The 20,034-nt window shown below is 51.0% G+C and overlaps 2 protein-coding genes across 2 annotated transcripts in view; both read right to left on the reverse strand.

The window, feature by feature from the left end:
* The window catches only part of LOC144945685 (SRSF protein kinase 3-like), a 56,478-nt gene that overhangs the window by 32,222 nt on the left and 4,222 nt on the right, over positions 1-20,034 (reverse strand). The window contains exon 2 of the mRNA XM_078874252.1: positions 4,803-5,029. Coding sequence (XP_078730378.1) covers positions 4,803-5,029 — 227 coding nt within the window. The remainder of the gene's footprint in view (positions 1-4,802; positions 5,030-20,034) is intronic.
* LOC144945718 (uncharacterized) lies at positions 1,492-3,538 on the reverse strand. Its single transcript, XM_078874287.1, has one exon. It carries the CDS (start codon positions 3,364-3,366, stop codon positions 1,519-1,521), a length of 1,848 nt encoding a protein of 615 aa, XP_078730413.1. The 5' UTR covers positions 3,367-3,538; the 3' UTR covers positions 1,492-1,518.

Genomic DNA, 20,034 nt, shown 5'->3' on the forward strand with positions numbered 1-20,034 from the left:
ATAACGAGCATTGCTCCCCTCCCCATCCTGCAAACGCAAAACTTGGCAGGACCCTCCTGAAAGTGAATCACGTGACTCGGTGCGAGGCTTCCCCGTGTAAACAAGCACAACAACAATAGGAACAACAACAACAACAGCTAGCAACCAGCACGTCTATTGGACGTGACGTCCAGCCAGGCAGCAAAACTTTTTGTCCTAATCTAATGTAGAATATGACATCAGCGCGCCACGTCCTTTGGATGTCACCGTCTGTCCGTCTCTCGTTCCCTTCCTCCCTCCGGATGTGATATCCAGCCAGAAAGCCAGCCAGGAATACTTTTTTCCTCATCTAGCATGATGGTACCGTACATTATATGAACGAGCACATCCCTCCCTCCTTCTTTTTTAAAACCATCAGACGAGAAAGATGCTCGGTCTTTCGGCACTTTACTTCGTTCGTCTTGTCGTTTTTTTGTATTTTTTTGTTTGCTTATGTGCTCCCTTTTTTAATCAAAGATTTAACGCGGGTGTCCCGTGTGACATTAGTCCCGTTGTGTGTTACTGTGTTCATAGACACCAACAAGAAACACAAATCACCCTCAAAAACCTATCATTAGATCACCTGCTGCTGCGCTACCAGCACCATAGCGGCGAAGGCAACTGCCTCCCCTCCCTCCCCTCCCTCCTTTTTTTTTAAACGATCAGACGAGAAAGATGCTCAGTCTTTCGGCACTTTACTTCGTTCATCATGTCGTTTGTTTGTATTTTTTTTAATCAATGATTTAATGCGAGTTTCCCGTGTAACATTAGTCCCATTATGTGTTACGGTGTTCATTGACACCAATAAGAAAACAATTCACCCTCAAAATACCCATCACCAGATCCCCTGCTGCTGCTGCGCTAGCAGCACCATAGCGGCGAAGGCACCTGCCTGACCTCCCTCCCATCCCTCCCCTCCCCTCCCTCCCCTCCCCTCCCCCCCCTCCCCTCCTCTTTTTACCATTCTTTTATTAAATGTCTTCTAAATCCCTAAGCAAGCTTGAACATTACAATAATTAAAAAGAACATCAGCTGCAGTACACAGTAACTACTTACTGCAGACCGTGTAGCATATCAGGTGACCAAACACAGCACTGAGTAAACAGCCAGCACACGGGGATGGTCGGTACCCAAAACATGTAGTACCTAGGTAAGCAATGGCAGTGAGCACACCCTCATGGGGAGCCAACCCGACGCCAAACAGTAAAAAAAACTAACAAAAGAAAAACCCCGCGGAAAGTACTGCTCTCTCTTTTCCACAAGCAGGTACACAGCATAAAAATAAAATCTACAAACATTCTCAAAATTCGGCGCATACGCACACAAATTACATAGGATCTGGTTGTTGTACATTAGGTCTACTCAGATTATATTGTCCTCTGTGATATAAAATACTCCACTAATATACCAATTGCAACAGGAGACAACCGTAGCTCAAACTTGAGTTTACTAATTGGGTATGCCCTTGAGAATTAAGTCATCATTCAAGGATGTTGGCATCTAGGATCCCATCTTATGACTGGTTGGTTTAGATGCCTTTACTTTGAGTAAGTCCAGGCAAAGGTGGCAACTCCAGCCTTTCCCTGGGTACTCAGACATGGCAGGGCTGAAACAATACATGTGATAAACACGGTCGCAGTCATTGCAAAACAGCAGCTGGTCGTCATTCTCATCGGCGCCGCAAATGTTGCAGCGCTTGCACTCAATGCACTGCCAACGGTAAGTCTTGATGGCGGTGATCATGTTTGAAGTGTACTCCAAACAGGACGGGTGTGCAGGACGTCCACAGTCGGAGCAGGAAACCAATTCTTCCGGTTGTCCCGTCTCCTTGTTCTCCAAATCGCAGTAGTTGCTAGGGTTTGCCAGCCCATCAGGACCTTTTTTGGCTTTGAGGTCCTCCGAGCGGCGCGTGACAGGTGTGGCGGGCCGCGAGTCCTTGTCCTCGCCCTCCTCATCCACTAAGCGGCTGTGCGTGTAATGACAGCCCGGCCCAGGGCGGTTCTTGTACCGCTGTCTGCAAACGTCGCAAATGTCGCCTGCAAACAGCTTGCCTTTATCCTCCTGTGCTGCTGCTTCATTCTTCTTCCTGGTCCCCGCTGCTGCCTCGCCGGGGTCCTGTTTGGGCTCCTCCGCGCTCTTGGCTGCTCGCGTTTCCTGGGAGGCCTCGGCCCCCTTGCTGGGCGCGTCGTCGAGGTCTGAAGTGCGACCCTCTTCACTTGTGTCCTTCGCCACTTCGCAGATTGCGGTTTCCTCCGCTTCCATCTCAGGCTCCATATTTTCATCAGGCGTCTTGCGCTTGAGCTTGGTTCTTGCACGGGGCTTCTTCCCTCTGCGTATCCCACTTTTAGGGGCATCTGGGATGGCGAAGACCCCGTCCTTGCCACCAGTGCTCTCCGCATCTCCCCCAGGCGTCGGTGCGATGTCCGACTCCAACTCTGGGAGATCTTTAAAGGGACTGACCTCATCCCCACTGGTCTCTGGAGATAATGAAGCCGAGTCTTCCGTAAATTTCCTCTTCAGAGGTCCGGCTGTCGATGATGACTGGGTGGCTGGCTGAGCCTCAGTCTCCATGGCAGTAGCTGGGGTTGGAGCGGGGTCTACCGCCACCTCGTGTGATCTCCGTGGTGAGGGACCCTCTCCTGAGTCACTTGTTGGGTGTGCCTCTTTATCACCCTTTTCCACCGTTGTCTCGCTGGTAGATTGGGCATTTGCTGTCATCGGGCAGTGTTTTTTAACATGCCCCTCTGCTTTGCAAAGGTTGCATTTTAGCACGTCCTTGCAGTAAAACAGCCTATGGGCCCTTCCTCCATTCATGACCACAAAGGAGCCCTCTTCAAGCTGCCCATTGGGCACCAGCATGTAGACCTGCCTTCTAAAAGACAAGACATGCCTCAAGGCAGGATTTTTGAGGCCCAGAGGCACACGCTGAAGGTTGGAAGTCAGCGTGCCCAACTTAGCCAGGTGATCTTGGATGTCTTTATCGGGAATGTAGGGGGGGACGTTGGATACGATCACGCGTACCGACGGTGATGACATTGGCTCCAAGGTAAGGTGCCAATCGCCAACCGTCATCCCCTCCTCCATGGCGGCATTTGCCACCTTTTCAGACTCCATGAAGAAAACCACTCTTCCGCTCACCTTGGAGGCGTACCTTATCGAGCCCCCTGGCACGATGGCGCACAGCGCATCCACGTAAACTTCAATCGGAACATCGTGAGAAGCCGGGCAGCGGATCCCAGCCTCCCGTGGAGGCTCTGGGTGCTGCTGCAGGCGCCTTGCAGACCCCAGAGACGGGTCTTGCGTTGGTGCGGTAGCTTTCGCGTACGTTGTTGCGGGTCGGGTGGACATCTTCACGTGTGTGAGATGTCACACACAACTACGAAAGCAAACCTCTCTACTTTCTAAAGTCAGGAAAAAATTACCAAAAAAACAAGAAACGTAACAAAAATTCCATATAAAGATGGTCAAATCTGTGTTATGACCACCTTCTGCTGATTATTGTTACTGCTGCCCACCCAAAGCTCCCCTGGAGAGAGTACAATTATTTTAAGTCCTTGGTTTTTTTTTTTACAAGCGGAAGAAAAAAAACGAAAACGTAGGAAAAAAAGCACACCAATAAAAATAAAATAATGTAAACACGCTCGCAGCAATAAACAAGAGGGGATTCTAAAGGGGATGTCTGCCCTGCACCCACACCGGCCGGTGTGGTACAGTGCGAACACGGGTGTGAAACACGTGGGAGCACACCAGACAAAGGAACGAAAAAAGACACGAAAAAGAATCACAAAACTCAAAGATTACTAAAGGAACTCAAGATCGAAAAGAAAGCAAAGAAAAGCGTGATTATGAAATCAACTATCAAAATAAAAGTAGAGGATTGTGCGGAAAAACAAACAAACACACCTTTCCACTGCAGTGAGCGCAGCCGCGCACTGAACAGTGAAAACAACAGAAAAGAACAAAGAAAGAAAGAGAAAGGAAGTCTAAATTAACAAACAAACTGATCACAGATGTGTATAAAGCAAGACACTTACTGTTGGTGAAAATAAATCCCGAAAAAAGGGTGAGAAAAATAAAGTTTTTAGAGGTAAAGGCCGGAGCTCTGGGTGAACGCGTCTCTCTCCCTCCCTCCCTCCCTCCGGGCGTAACATCCAATGAGCCAACAAACCAGCCAGCCAGCCAGCAAAACTTCTTTCGAACGATCTTCATCTTTCGTACGACTGCTGCTGGTGTAGACGCAGAGCAGCGACGACAACTCCACATCCAGGCGGTGAAGCCCATCAGACAGCCGCGTCAGGAGACAGCGCGGGGCGGTGTGACCGCCGCGTTGTTTCTCCTTTGCGTTTGTGGATCGGGCAATTGCGTCGTTATACAGGCAGGAACAACAGTTCCACACTGCCCACCAGGGATGATTTGTCTGTCTGTCGTGCATAGAGCCACGCCCTCGAGTTTTGCCACGCAGCTTGCGCCGCGTGACACGGATCGCACGAATGCGCTGTCTAATCAAGTTCCTACCTGCACACTCCGAAGGGAACGTGTTACGCGCGCCACGGTCTGTTCTAACAATTCACGACGACGACGATTTGTCCCTCCTCCCATTGAATCCTGCGGATGGCAGAGGTCGCAACCGGGTACCCGATACCCGTACCCTACCCGAAACCGGGCTACCCGTACCCGGCTGGGTATGGGTACGGGTAGCCGTTTGCGACCCTGGTGCAGCCGGGTACGGGTAAGGAATCAAAACCCGTTTGCGACCTCTGGCAGACGGGCAGCGGATCCCTCACCGGGACAGTAATCCTGCGGATCTTCTTGGCCGTCTCCAAAGTCCGAGTCGCCGTGGCCGCTCGAGTCCTTGGGCCGGCGGCGTGGGTCCTCCTCCTCCTGCTCCTCCTTGCCACCGTGACGCCCCTCGGAGTCATCCTTCTCCTGCTCCTTGCCGCCGCCGCCGTTGTGGCCGCACTCCTCTTCTGCGGTGGGGCCCGGCGAGCCGTCGCCGCTCTCCAGCTCCGGCCTGCAACGCCGGGGGTGGGGGGGGGGGGCGCAAATGTTTGTTAAACTCTTGACCATTTCACCGCCTTTTGGCGTCATCTGGTCCAACCCATGTGAGGCTAGGCTCTAAGGAAAGCTGTCTCGGGTGTGGACCAATCAACTTCAAGGACAGTGCACATTATCAGAGTTATGTTTTTTGTTTGCATTATGACTGCAGGTATTGTGGTCTATGCAAACATGACTCCTTGTAAAAAAGGTGTCAGTTTTGTTGCCAGATAGAAGGGTAAAAAACCAATTATCATTTCACCGTTGTTTTTAACTTACCAGGCATGACCCTACTGAGCTGGAAAGTTTTTTTTTTAAGCCACCTGTCAACAGATAATAGCTCAACTAAATGGCTTATCTCTTGACTTAAAGCTTTCGTGACTGCATAAATTCATATTCTTGGTTCTTTCGGTAAAGTCACGTAGAAGGGAAATAAGAAAATATAAAACAATACAATTCTCACGATGTTTCGATTGAACCTATCTACGTGACTTTACCGAAAGACCCAAAGTGGCTTATCGTCGTTCTAAACTAAAACTAAACTACTTGAAATTCCACCACCGAGCTACGTACTGTAGCTCTTATTCTTTCAGAAGCGACCGGCCACAATTGGATAAGCTCAATAAAGCGGCGAATCGTGGTTCTAAACTTCAACTAAACTACGTAGAATGGAAATGATAAAATAATAAAAACAAAACATAATAAAATAATAAAAATAAAATATAATAAAATAATTCTCACGACGTTTCGGCCACAACGCAAGCAGCCGTCCTCAGGTGGTAGTCGCTCCAAGCCTGGGGTGTGTCATTCAGACTCTGTCTTTCCGACAGACCTGTTCTCCACCTGAGGATGGTTGCTTGCGTTGTGGCCGAAACGTTGTGAGAATAATTTTTGTCATATTTTATTTTTATTATTTTATTATTTCCATTCTACGTGACTTTACCGAAAGAACCAAGAAGATGAATCCCTGCAGTCACGAAAGCTTTAAATCGAAACTTAAAGTAAACTATTTAGTATTTTACCAGCTGGCAAGGCATTGTGGTCACTGCCTTCTCCTACGACAAACATCTGAGTTTGCGGTGACCCACCAACCCTCGCTACTGCCCGCACAGCGCTGGGTCACGTGCCATTCGCCAGCATCAGAGTGGGAATTGAGCTCATTTAAGGGCAGTACAAACTCTACTAATGAGGTGATGGACATTCTTCCAAGGTCCCTTAAATCACCCCTAATCCTCACCACGGGACCAGAGCCATCTTCTCACATGCCCTGTCGTGTGGGAGGTATTCATCACATGGCAATCAACCCCCCCCCCCCCCCGATACGTATTAATTTCTCATAAGCGGGGCATAAAGCTCCATTAAGTAAAGACTCTGTCTTCTCGACAGACCTATTCTTCACCTGAGGACGGCTGCTTGCGTTATGGCCGAAACGTCGTGAGAATTATTTTATTATGTTTTATTTGTATTATTTTATTATTTCCATTCTACGTGACTTTACCGAAAGAACCAAGAAGAGGTTAAAATGTGTTGCCGTTCTATATCTGCGTCTCTATGTACGCCTATGGATCCCGAGGAAAACTCATTTCCATAGAACTGCGTTTGGTGTTCAGGTCGTGGTCCTTTTTAATTTCTCAGATGCGCCAGAGGTCGCAAACGGGTTTTGATTCCTTACCCGTACCCGGCCGCACAAGGGGCGCAAACGGATACCCGTACCCGGCCGGGTACGTTCCCTACCCGTACCTTACCCGAAATGAGTGACAAACGGTGACTCACCAGTGACTCACGGCCGATCCGTACCCGTACCTGGCCGCACCAGGGTCGCAAACGGCTATCCGTACCCGTACCCGGCCGGGTACGGGTAGCCGGGTATCGGGTAGGGTACGGGTATCAGGTACCCGGTTGCGACCTCTGAGATGCGCCTCTTCCATGGCCGTCTGGAACGCTCTTGCTTCCGGTATTAGGAAGCCACTGGAGCGATGCACTTGTAAATCATCGTCCAGATTGACCAACTCATTTCTTTAGAACTGCTGTTTGTAGTTTAGTTTGCTGTCCTTCCCCCGCACCTCCGATTAGCACGCTCGGCTACGTACGGTGCGAAAGAAGTTCAACGTACAGAACAAACTACTACACAACACACGACCTTACAATGCACTCCGATACATTAAACGACTACACTATGAACTACTACACACGCTCCACTTCTTTACACTACGCTATATAGCGCACTACACACGACACTACCGTACACCGCGACACCACTAGACATTGAGAATTCGTTTATTGAGAAGTGCTTTTTGCGTGTAGCCTGACGTCCAACCCTCGCACCATCTGATGAGCACGCTCGGCTACGTACGGTGCGAAAGAAATTCAACGTGCGCACGTACGAAGATGATGAGTCACCTGACTCTGACCACCCGAGTTGAATCATGTGTCGTCATCACAGTCACGGGCGCGAGAGAGGGCCGTCCATAAATGACGTCACGCGATTTTGGACGATTTTTGCCCTCCCCCCCCCTTTCGTCACACGGCGTCACAAAAGTCAAACCCCCCCCCTCAAATATGACGTCACAAAGCTCTGTCCCCCCGCCCCCCCAAAAATAAAACATGCTTCAAATCGCTTTAAACTATTGTCATTGTAGTGCGTATTTAATGTGGCGCTGCACTCTGATGTTGTAGGAGAAAACATTTATTAAAAAGTCTATTTAATTAAGTAGAACGTGTTGTCTATATTTATTTAAAGTGGCGCATTTTGATGTGACGTCACATTTCTGAACCCCCCCCCTCGTCACAGATTGTCACAAATGTCTGACCCCCCCCCCCCCGGTGATTGACGTCATTTATGGACGGCCCCAGACACGCGGTGTTCGAACCCAGTCAGACACCACTGATTGTTTAGAACTACATAACATTTTATGTTTAGTTTAATTGTCAGTCCCCCGCAACTTTGATTAGCGCGGTTGGCTATGTAGGGTGCAAAAGAAGTTCAAAATACATACACTCACCCACCCACTCACCCACTCACACACTCACCCACACACTCACCCACTGACTCACCCACTCACTCACCCACTGACTCACCCACTCACTCACTCACCCACCCACTCACGGTTGGCTACGTACAGTCCGAAATAAGTTCAACATACACACATACACTCACCCACCCACGCATTGACCCACTGACCCACACATTAACCCACTCACCCACTCACACCCTCACCCACCCACTCACCCACCTACTCACTCACCCACACACTCACTCACCCACTCACCCGATCACTCACCCACACACTCACACACTCACTCACCCACTCACTCACCCACCCACTCACTCACCCACACACTCACTCACACACTCACCCACTCACTCACCCACTCACTCACCCACTCACTCACCCACACACTCACCCACTCACTAACCCACACACCCACTCACTCACCCACACACTCACGGTTGGTTACATACGGTCCGACAGTATATGAACATACACACATACACACCACCACATACACAACCACCACGAAGGGGGAGTGGGGAGGGGGTGGGGAGCAGCTCACTTAACGACCTGGCAGGCCCAGCTTGCTACTCCCATTGCCCGCCGCCGCTATCCACAAATAGCCGTGGATGGGGTGGGGTTTGTGGGGGGAGTAGGGGTGTGTGTGTGTGGGGGGGTGTGTGTGTATGTGGGGGTGTGTGTATGTGGGGGTGTGTGTGTGTGGGGGTGTGTGTGTGTGTGGGTGTGTGTGTGTGGGAGTGTGTGGGGGTGTGTGGGAGTGTGTGTGTGAGTGTGTGGGGGTGTGTGGGAGTGTGTGTGTGAGTGTGTGGGGGTGTGCGGGGTGTGTGTGTAGGTGTGTATGTGGGGGTGTGTGTGGGTGTGTGTATGTTGGGGGTATGTGGGTGTGTGTGTGGGGGTGTGTGTATGGGTGTGTGTATGTGTGTGGTGGTGTGTGTGTGGTGGTGGTGTGTGTGTGGGGGTATATGTGTGTGGTGGTGTGTGTGTGTGGGGGTGTATGTATGTAGGTGTGTGTGTGTGGGTGTGTGTATGTATGTGTATGTGGGTGTATGTGGGTGTGTGTGTGTGTATGTGGGTGTGCGGGTGGCACTGCGAGCCCGCGGGGTGCGGGAACGGAACGGAACTGAGCACAAAAAATAACCCACAACAGATTTTTGCGGAGTCACGGACGATGATGATGATGGTGACGATAGTGACGATGATGATGACGATGATGATGGTGACGATAGTGACGATGATGATGACAATGATCATGATGACGATGGTGACGGTGGTGAAGGATGGTGATGATGACGATGATGATAGTGACGATGATGATAGTAACGATGATGATAGTAACGATGATGATGACGATGATAGTGACGGTGATGATAGTGACGATGATGATGACTTCAACTTGTAACGCGCGCACGCGGTTTTCCGCTCTGGGCTCGTTGCGTGGAGGTGGGAAGAGTCGGGCAGCGGCAGCGGCCGCCGATGAGCCGGCGGTAACCAACGATTGCCCCAAGCTCTGGCGGTCCCCTACATATGAAGGTGTCGACGGCTCAATTAATGGGGCGTTCAACTTGGTAGAAGGGACCGGAGCGCCCGGAGAAAAACCGACGCGGGTCGAGGGGGAAACACTCGATCCCGTTTTCACATCGTCACGCAGTGTAATTGTCCGTCAATCTAGGACCAACCCCATATCTTTGACGATATAAACATCTGGCAGGCCACCAGCGTTGATTCAATGTCTTTGTTGTTGTCTGTGTGAAACCCCCCGCCCACCTCCTACGCATTTCACAAGTAGTGACTAATCCCATATCTGCATTTCCCATAAATATGCTAAATTCCTCTTGATATGCAAATTCTTTTGTCAAGGCGCTCTTCCACCTCCAACCCAGCTTAAATATACGCTCCAAGCCTGGTGGTGTTTCATTCAGACGCTGTCTTCCCGACAGACCTGTTCTTCACCTGAGGACGGCTGCTTGCGTTGTGGCCGAAACGTCGTGATAATTATTTAATGTTTTAATTTTTCTTATTTTATTATTTCCCTTCTACGTGACTTTACCGAAAGAACCAAGAAGATGTATCCCTGCTGTCACGAAAGCTTTAAATCGAAAAAAAAAATTGTCTGTGTTGTTTTTTTACGCTGAAACGCCACGCTCGCCGCGATGGGGTTGTGCTTGGGAACGCTTTGCTACAGTTTGTATATTATGGTTTGTATTTTGCGTGGAGGGCCAGGAAGAGACATTGCCCGCTTCATTCAAGTTGCCCTCGCCCGAGGTTCAGCAGCACCCCCGCCCCTCTGTGTTGTTTTAGCTCAACTCTGCCGTGTGTGGTGGTGGTGGGGGGGGTGAAGTGGGGGGGAGGTGAAGGGGGAGACAGGGTGGGGGGGGACAGGGTGGGGGGGGGGGTAAGTGGGGGGGGAGGTGAAGGGGGGGACAGGGTGGGGGGGACAGGGTGGGGGGGGTAAGTGGGGGGGAGGTGAAGGGGGGGACAGGGGGTGGGGTGAAGGGGGGGGACAGGATGGGGGGGTGAAGTGGGGGGGAGGTGAAGGGGAGGACAGGGGGTGGGGTGAAGTGGGGGGGAGGTGAAGGGGGGGACAGGGGGTGGGGTGAAGTGGGGGGGAGGTGAAGGGGGGGACAGGGGGTGGGGTGAAGTGGGGGGGAGGTGAAGGGGGGGACAGGGTGGGAGGGTGAAGTGGGGGGGAGGTGAAGGGGGGGACAGGGTGGGGGGGTAAAGTGGGGGGGAGGTGAAGGGGGGGGGAGGTGAAGGGGAGGACAGGGGGTGGGGTGAAGTGGGGGGGAGGTGAAGGGGGGGACAGGGTGGGGGGGTGAAGTGGGGGGGGGAGGTGAAGGGGGGGGACAGGGTGGGGGGGGGGGCTAAGTGGGGGGGGAGGTGAAGGGGGGGGACAGGGTGGGGGGGTGAAGTGGGGGGGGGGAGGTGAAGGGGGCGACAGGGTGGGGGGGTAAAGTGGGGGGGAGGTGAAGGGGGGGACAGGGTGGGGGGGGGGGGCTAAGTGGGGGGGAGGTGAAGGGGGGGACAGGGTGGGGGGGTGAAGTGGGGGGGGGGAGGTGAAGGGGGGGGACAGGGTGGGGGGGGGCTAAGTGGGGGGGAGGTGAAGGGGGGGACAGGGTGGGGGGGTGAAGTGGGAGGGAGGTGAATGGGAGGGGTGAAATAGGGGGGAGATGAGTGGGGATGAAGTAAGGGTGGGGGGACAGCGTGGGGGAGGGGGGTCTGAAGTGGGGCTGGGGGGTCACAGTGGGGGGAGGTGATGTGAGGTGGGGGAAAGAGTGCGGGGGGGTAAAGTGGGGGGGGGGGGGGGGTTGGCAGGTTGGTCTGATTCCCGTACGAGGGAGTCTCTTCCCGCAGCTGTTTGTCCCACCCCTCCCCTCTCCCCACCCCTCCCCTCCCCACCCCACCCCTCCCCTCCCCACGTGCCACTCCGGGTTTCTCCTCCCCCACGCCACCATTGTTCCCGTCTCAGTATAAAGCAGCGTCACGGTCACGTGGCGCCGGCACCGGCCAATGGCGACGCTCCCACGTGTCGGTCACGTCGAGGGAGTGGGGTCAACTCTCTTTCTCTCTCTTTGTTTACGATCAGAGGAAACAAGAGTTCATATTCTTAGGTTTTTTCGGTAAAGTCACGTAGGTAAAACATTTAAATTAATAAAAGTAAAATAAAAATCACGACGTTTCGGAGGCAACACAAGCTTCCGTCTTCAGGTGGAACGGTCACAGCACGCTTGCTGTATCACTTGATACAGCTTGTGTTGCCTCCGAAACGTCGTGATTTTTATTTTATTTTTATTTTGCTTTTATGAATTTTAATTTTATACCTACGTGACTTTACCGAAAAAAACCTAAGAATATGAATCCTTGCAGTCACGAAAGCTTCAAATCTAGAAACAAGAACATTATCGGTGTAGCCGGCACTTTGCTTCGTTCATCGTCTCGTTAGTTTTTCAATGCTCTGCTTTACGTCCCCCCCCCTTTTTAAATGAAATATTTCACAACATATTTCACGCTCCGCTCTCCTCCTTCTTACCCCCTTCCCTCTCGCGCGGTGCATTTAGCGCCACAGCGCGTGGATTTACAGCGTTTGTTTTCATTTGTTTGCCTGTGACTTTGTGTATTTCATATCGGAATCGCCTCCAGTGCTCTTGCTGCTGGCGGCAATAAAAGTTGTTTAAAAGTCAAAAGTCTCTACCCCCCCCCTCTCTCTCTACCCCCTCTCTCCCTACTCTCTCTCTTTTCCAGTCCACGTCTTAACTTTATTTTTTTTTATTATTCCCCCCCCCGCCCCCCAAGCGCAGTACGTCCAACATACTGTCCAACAAACATTGCTCGCCATGGAACGGCGCTACGGAACCGTTACCTGCTTCTTGTGCTCATGAAACTGTGAATGGTCAAATAAAAGATTCAACAACAAGAACGTCACGAGCCGGTCAGCTTTCACGAATCATTGTGCGGTTGTGAATCATTCGCAAGGCTTCAATTGTATCTTGTGAGACTGCCACTTTCACCACAACTGACATCAACCTCAGGCATGCAATCTTCAATAGCTTAAAAAATTAACCCGTAAAAACAAAGTTTTTCACTCTAAATCCTTTATATGCGTGGCGGCTAGAGTCCTCTCGTCCTCTGGCTTGAGATGGCTGCCACCTATGGGTCAGATGATTGTCTGCCAGCATTAAGCAATTGGTAATTAAATATTTAAAAAAATTTCCCTAAACAGTGTAAAATTTTGAAAAAAATTTTCATGAAAATTAATTGTCACGGACAACGAGTCTGTGTGAAAAATGTCAGCTCGATTGGATCACGGGAAGTGGGTTAAAAAACGACCGAAAAATTTGCACGGTCGTAAGCAAGCACGCAAGCACGCAAGCAGCAAGCAAGCGAACTTAATATAAAGCAGTCCCTCCAGAAAAACGCGGAGTTTTTTGGTGATTGTTGCGGGCAAAAATCGTTGATTATGCGGCACGTTTTCTTAAAAAATGCGATGGAATATGCGGGATATTTATGCAATTTTATGCGATTAAATTGCGGGAACTTGCAAAAATTGCGGGAACTTGCAAAAACTGCGGTTTGATGAAAAAGAGAAAAAAAGTGATTCCCCCAACACCCTATTCACTAGGCTACTACTTTAATGTAAAGAGTCATTTCTTATTACTTCCTATGATAAGCAAGCATACTACATCACAGAAAGTGCTGGGAATATTTAAGTTCTCATCTTGTTTTATTTCAGACCTTAACAAACAGATGGCTCAAACTTACAAAACATTGAGTCGAACAAGTTCTGTAGCTTTACAAAATGAATATGCTACAACTTCTGTAAAAATGAATAAATAAAATATTATAAAATAAAATGTGTGCTTCCTGTTTTACAGAGGTAGCTATGCAAAATAATTTGCCCCCACTGTCATGTAACACACTGGGAAACTGCTTTGCGCGGTCTTTTGCGCTTATGTTTGTTGGCAAATGAGAAAGATTTGCGGGCTTCATCATGGTTTCATTGGCATCGCGGGGTTTGCAGCTTTTCAATGATGTCGCGTAATGAGTGACGTCACTTCATAACGTTCCCATGGCAACAGGGGAAATGGCTGCGCTTGTGTGAAGTAAACGCAACATTTTTCAACTTTCTGCTAAGATATATGTGACTTTTTGCAACGAAAATGCGGGGATTATGAAATCATGCAAGCCCGCATATTTTGCGCGCGGAAATCTGCAATTTATGCGGCGAAAGTGCGGCGTATTTGAAAAAACGCGCCCCCCGCATAAATATGCGGACTTTGGCTGATTTTGCGTGAAATCTTGCGATCGCATAATCGCGTTTTTCTGGAGGGACTGATGAAGGATTTAATAAAGTCACTTAACGTGTCAACCAGACTCGCGTAATATGTAAACCGCATGAGTGCCACATTTGCACAATATTGTGTAATCTCGCTATAAACTTCCCCGTTCAGGTAATGCCAATTTGACGTTGGAAAATATTTAATAAGGTGCCTTCCATAAATGACGTCACGCGATTTTGGACTATTTTTGATCCCCCCCCCTCGTCACACGGCGTCACAAAAAGTCAGACCTCCCCTCTCAAATATGACGTCACAAAGCTCTGCCCCCCCCCCCCCCCAAAACCATATTTCCATTTTTAAAATTAAACATGCTTCAAATCGCTTTAAACTATTGTCATTGTAGTGCATATTTAATGTGGCGCTGCACTCTGATGTTGTAGGAGTGTTGCTATAGCAATTAGTGTTGTTATAACTATTATATATTTATTTAAAGTTGCGCATTTTGACGTGAGGTCACATTTCTCATCCCCCTCTCGTCACACATCGTCACAAATGTCTAACCCCCCTTCTCCCCTAGGTGCGTGACGTCATTTATGGACGGCCCCTAGCAAGGGATTACAAAAAGTAGTCACCGAACTTTGATGACACAGTCGTTTAAGGTGGCATCGTAATTAATAGCAATGCTGCAATAAAACAAAACGAGTTCGTTGGTAAAGTAATTGTATTTTTGAATTTGCTATACAGTCGGTAATACGACAAATCGCTAACCTTAAATACCCAGTCGCTCGTAAAAGTTGAAGGCGGTATAGTACTATAGTAATAGAGCAAGTGTAGAATCACTGAACCGGAATTGATAGCGTGAAAGCATTTAGCGCGGGGCCCTTGAAAGTGCGGGGCCCGTAGCTACTACACGTGCAGCTACTACACATGTAGCTACTATACATGTAGCGACTACACATGTATCTACTACACGTGTAGCTACTACACGTGTAGCTACTACACGTAGCTACTACACGTGTAGCTACTACACGTGCAGCTACTACAAATGTAGTAGCTACTACACGTGCAGCTACTACACATGTAGTAGCTACTACACGTGCAGCTACTACACGTGTAGCTACTACACGTGTAGCTACTACACGTGTAGTAGCTACTACACGTGCAGCTACTACACGTGTAGTAGCTACTACACGTGCAGCTACTACACGTGTAGCTACTACACGTGTAGCTACTGCACGTGCAGCTACTACACGTGTAGCTACTACACGTGTAGCTACTACACGTGTAGCTACTACACGTGTAGTAGCTACTACACGTGCAGCTACTACACGTGTAGTAGCTGCACGTGTAGTAGCTACTACACGTGCAGTAGCTACTACACGTGCAGCTACTACACGTGTAGTAGCTACATGTGTAGTAGCTACTACACGTGTAGTAGCTGCACGTGTAGTAGCTACTACACGTGTAGCTACTACACGTGTAGTAGCTACATGTGTAGTAGCTACTTGTGTAGCTACTACACGTGTAGCTACTACACATGGAGCTACTTTTGCTCCTAAGGATAATCCGGCACTGCAGGTGGCAGCTGCGTCCTGGTATGTGGCGATGTTCGAGAGTGGAAGAGACTCGAGAGAGAGAGAGAGATGGGGGCTGTTGACTTCAGGCACTTTGTCCATCGCAAAGTCAATCGCGAAAACATTGGCAACGTCAGCTCGGGTCGTAGATGCCCAGCCGGGGACATCGTCGTCGGCACCGAATCCATCCCCAATGGGACCTCTTGTTCGTTCCGCCGGGGAAGTGGATGTAAGGGGGGGAGGGTGGGGGGGCGAACTGCTCACGACGAGTTCCGTGGCGTGAAGTTCGCCTGCACACGGGAAGCGTAGAACGTCCCCCGCGCGGTTTCGCGTCGCCCCCCGCGAACTCACCCACACACTCACTCACTCACCCACTCACACACTCACACACTCACTAACACTCACACACTCACTCACACACTCACCCACTCACCCACTCACACACTCACACACTGACTCACACACTGACCCACTCACCCACTCACACACTCACACACTCACTAACACTCACACACTCACTCACACACTCACCCACTCACCCACTCACACACTCACACACTGACTCACACACTGACTCACACACTCACCCACTCACTCACACACTCACTCACTCACACACTCACACACTCACTCACCCACTCACTCACACACTCACTCACTCACACACTCACTAACACACTCACACACTGACTCACACACTCACCCACTCACCCACACACTCACTCATCCACACACTCACTCACTCACTCACAGACTCACACACTCACTCACTCACACACACTCACACACACTCACACACTGACTCACACACTCACCCACTCACTCACACACTCACTCACTCACACACTCACACACTCACTCACACACTCACTCACACACACACACTCACACACTGACTCACACACTCACTAACACACTCACTCACACACACTCACTCACACACTCACTCACTCACACACTCACTAACACACTCACTCACACACACACACACACTCACACACTGACTCACACACTCACCCACACACTCACTCATCCACACACTCACTCACTCACAGACTCACACACTCACTCACTCACACACACACTCACCCACTCACTCACTCACACATTCACTCACTCACCCACTCACCCACTCACTCACACACACTCACACACTGACTCACACACTCACACACTCACCCACTCACTCACACACTCACCCACTCACTCACACACTCACCCACTCACTCACCCACTTACTCACCGACACACTCACACACTCACTCACTCACACACTCATCCACACACTCACTCACCCACACACTCACTCACCCACTCACACACTCACTCACTCACCCACTCACTCACACACTCACCCACACACTCACCCACTCACTCACCCACACACTCACCCACCCACTCACTCACTCACACACTCACTCACACACTCACTCACTCACCCACTCACTCACAAACTCACTCACACACTCACACACTCACTCACCAATCCCTCACCCACACACTCACCCACACACTCACTCACCAATCACTCATCCACACACTCACTCACTCACACAACAACAACAACAACAACACAACAACCGCCATTCGCCACTAAGTGGCGGTGACGTCACCACGACGCTTGTGCCAGGCCATGTGCACCCTGAGGCCACGTGAAGTGTCGAACGCCCGCTGGCAGGAGGTCACGGGGCAGACCCAAGTGCCACGGGTCGACTGACGGAGATGACCGAGATGACTGGCTGATGCACCACCTGTGCCCCCTACTGTGCCAACTTGCTGTGCTTTAGCCACCCGGCGCTCCGCTCGTTGTTGTGAGCGTCGCTCCTCCGCCCTCCGTTGTTGTTGGAGGGCGACTGCCTCCAACTGCCCAGTAGCGTCCTTCACGAGCCTCCTCCACTGAGGTCGATCTTGACACCGCTGGTACCAGTCATCGGCAAGTCCACTCAGCTCCACGTCCTCCTGTACCACATCACTCCATCTCTTCTCTAGCCCGTGCCGCGCCCGTTTAGCCCCCTCGATCCGGCCGAACAAAAGCTGTTTAGGCATGCGGTGGCTGGGCATGCGGGCTACATGACCCAGCCAACGCAGCCTTGCCTGCCGGAGGAGCTCACTGATGGGACTTTGCCCAGATCTTTCAAGGACTTGTGAGCTCCTCACACAATCCAGCCTGGTTAAACCCAGGATGGATCGTAGGCAGGCTAGCCTAAATGTTTCCAACCGGCGAAGGTGCTCCACTAGGGGGGTCCACGTTTCGCAAGCGTAGAGAAGGGAGGGAATGACCGTGGCCGAGAAGACCTGAAGCTTCGTGCGGAGCGACAGACCAGGTAGCTTCCACACAGCGTTACGCAACCGATGAAAAGATATTGCCGCTCGACTGATTCGGAGTGAGACCTCTGCTGATAAACTGGAGCCGGTCATAAGCACACTGCCCAGGTATGGGAAACTCTCCACTCTCTCCACAACTGCCCCATCACCGATTGGGAGTTGTGGGGGTGAAGTGCCCGATGGTACAAAATACCCAGGCAGGTGCTTAGTTTTGGTGGGGCTGATGGTAAGGCCCCACCTCTTAGTGGCACGCTCCAGTCTCAGCAGCAGCGTCTCCAACTCCTCTTCTGAATGAGCAGCTATTACCAAATCATCGGCATACATAACGTGGTTGACCAATAGGGAGCCATCCCTTGATCGCACCCGGGCGTCGATCAGCCTCCCATTATATCTGTACCAAATGGTAATTCCCCCGGTACAGCTATTGAAGGCTTCACGAACTACGCTCTCGAAATAGATGTTAAATAATGTGGGAGCCAGAGGACATCCCTGTCGCACCCCAAGGTGTACAGGGAAAGGCTCCGACTCCCGGCCACGTAGTTTTACGCGGGCCCGCTCACCATCATGAAGGTCCTTAATGATCGCGAGCAGAGGGTCAGGGACTCCGAAAGCACGAAGAACAACCCAGAGCCCAGTCCTACTGATGGTATCATAGGCCTTGACCAGGTCAATAAAGCAGAGATGTAGGTCTTTTTGGAATTCCCTACACCTCTGCTGTAGCAGACGGACAGAAAATATGGCATCTGTGCAGGACCGCCCTTTCCTGAAACCGCATTGGGGCTCCGCAAGCCTCTCCTCAGCGTGCCTAGCAAGGCGATGTTGAATAATCCTTGCCAGGACCTTACCCGGCACACTGAGGAGTGAGATGCCCCTGTAGTTGTTACAGTCGGTACGGTCCCCCTTCTTAAAGAGGGGGACCACCAGGGCATCCTTCCAGTCCTGCGGAACCCGTCCAGTGGTCCAGACTGTTGTTATGATGTCATATAGGGCAGTCTGTGCACAAACGCCACCCTCCCTCAGCATTTCGCTTGGGAGATCATCTCTGCCCGGTGCCTTCCCTGGTCTCAGACTCCGGATCGCCCTCAGTACTTCCTCAACAGCTGGTACCTCAGCCAGCCACTCACAGGGTGTGACCTCTTCCACACTCACCCAATCACACACACACTCGCCCACAAACTCACCCACTCACTCACCCACACACTCACTCACTCACCAATCACTCATCCACTCACACACTCACCCACCCACACACTCACCCTCTCACTCACCAACTCACTCACCCACACACTCACCCACACACTCACTCACACACTCACTCACACACACACTCACACACTCACTCACACACTCACTCACCCACTCACTCACCAACTCACTCACCCACACACTCACCCACACGCCCACCCACTCACACACTCACCCACACACCCACCCACTTACTCATCCACACACACACTCACTCACCCACACATTCACCCACTCACTCACCCACACACTCACCCACACACTCACCCACTCACTCACCCACACACTCACCCAATCATTCACTCACTCACCCACACACACACCCACCCACCCACTAACCCACACACTCACCTGTCAACCCCTTATCAGTGCCCTACCACGTTACAGACCCGTTCAGACAGTATTGGTCACCCGTCGTGCCCTTATCTATCTCAAGATTCATCCTGCAAAGCCCCATCACACGGCAGAAACACGAACAAATAGACACAAAAAAATGTGTTGCCCGTATTGAAACGGCTGTTGCCGTATGGACCTGAAAACTCAATTTCCCTGCACGAGAACACGTGGTAAACCGTGTGGGTTGACGGCTCTATATGTTGTCTTTAAAGTTCCCAAGCCTCCCGTAGCCTTGCTCGGTTGAAGAAGAGTTTGCTGCTCACTGTTTTTGAGATGCGTGTGCGCGTGTTTTTACAACAGAGTCACGAGCCCGTGATAGCGTTTGTTGTCGAGACTTGAATCTACGTCACGGCGAGACGCGGGAGGGGTGGGGAGAGCAGCAGCAGAGAAGGAGTGACCTCCCATCGGGCGGGTGTTGACCGGGGAGAGGGGTCACACGCCTGTGTGTGTGCCTGTATGTGTGTGTGTGCCTGTGTATGCCTGTGTGTGTGCCTGTGTCTGTGTGATTGTGTGTGTGTGTGTGCCTGTGTGTGTGTGATTGTGTGTGTGATTGTGTGTCTGTGTGCCTTTGTGTGTATGTGCCTGTGTGTGTGTGTGATTGTATGTGTGATTGTGTGTGTGTGTGTCTGTTTGTGTGTGCCTGTGTGTGTGCCT

Source organism: Lampetra fluviatilis, chromosome 38 (assembly GCF_964198595.1).
Source record: "Lampetra fluviatilis chromosome 38, kcLamFluv1.1, whole genome shotgun sequence".
NCBI classification, from domain to species: Eukaryota; Metazoa; Chordata; class Hyperoartia; order Petromyzontiformes; family Petromyzontidae; genus Lampetra; species Lampetra fluviatilis.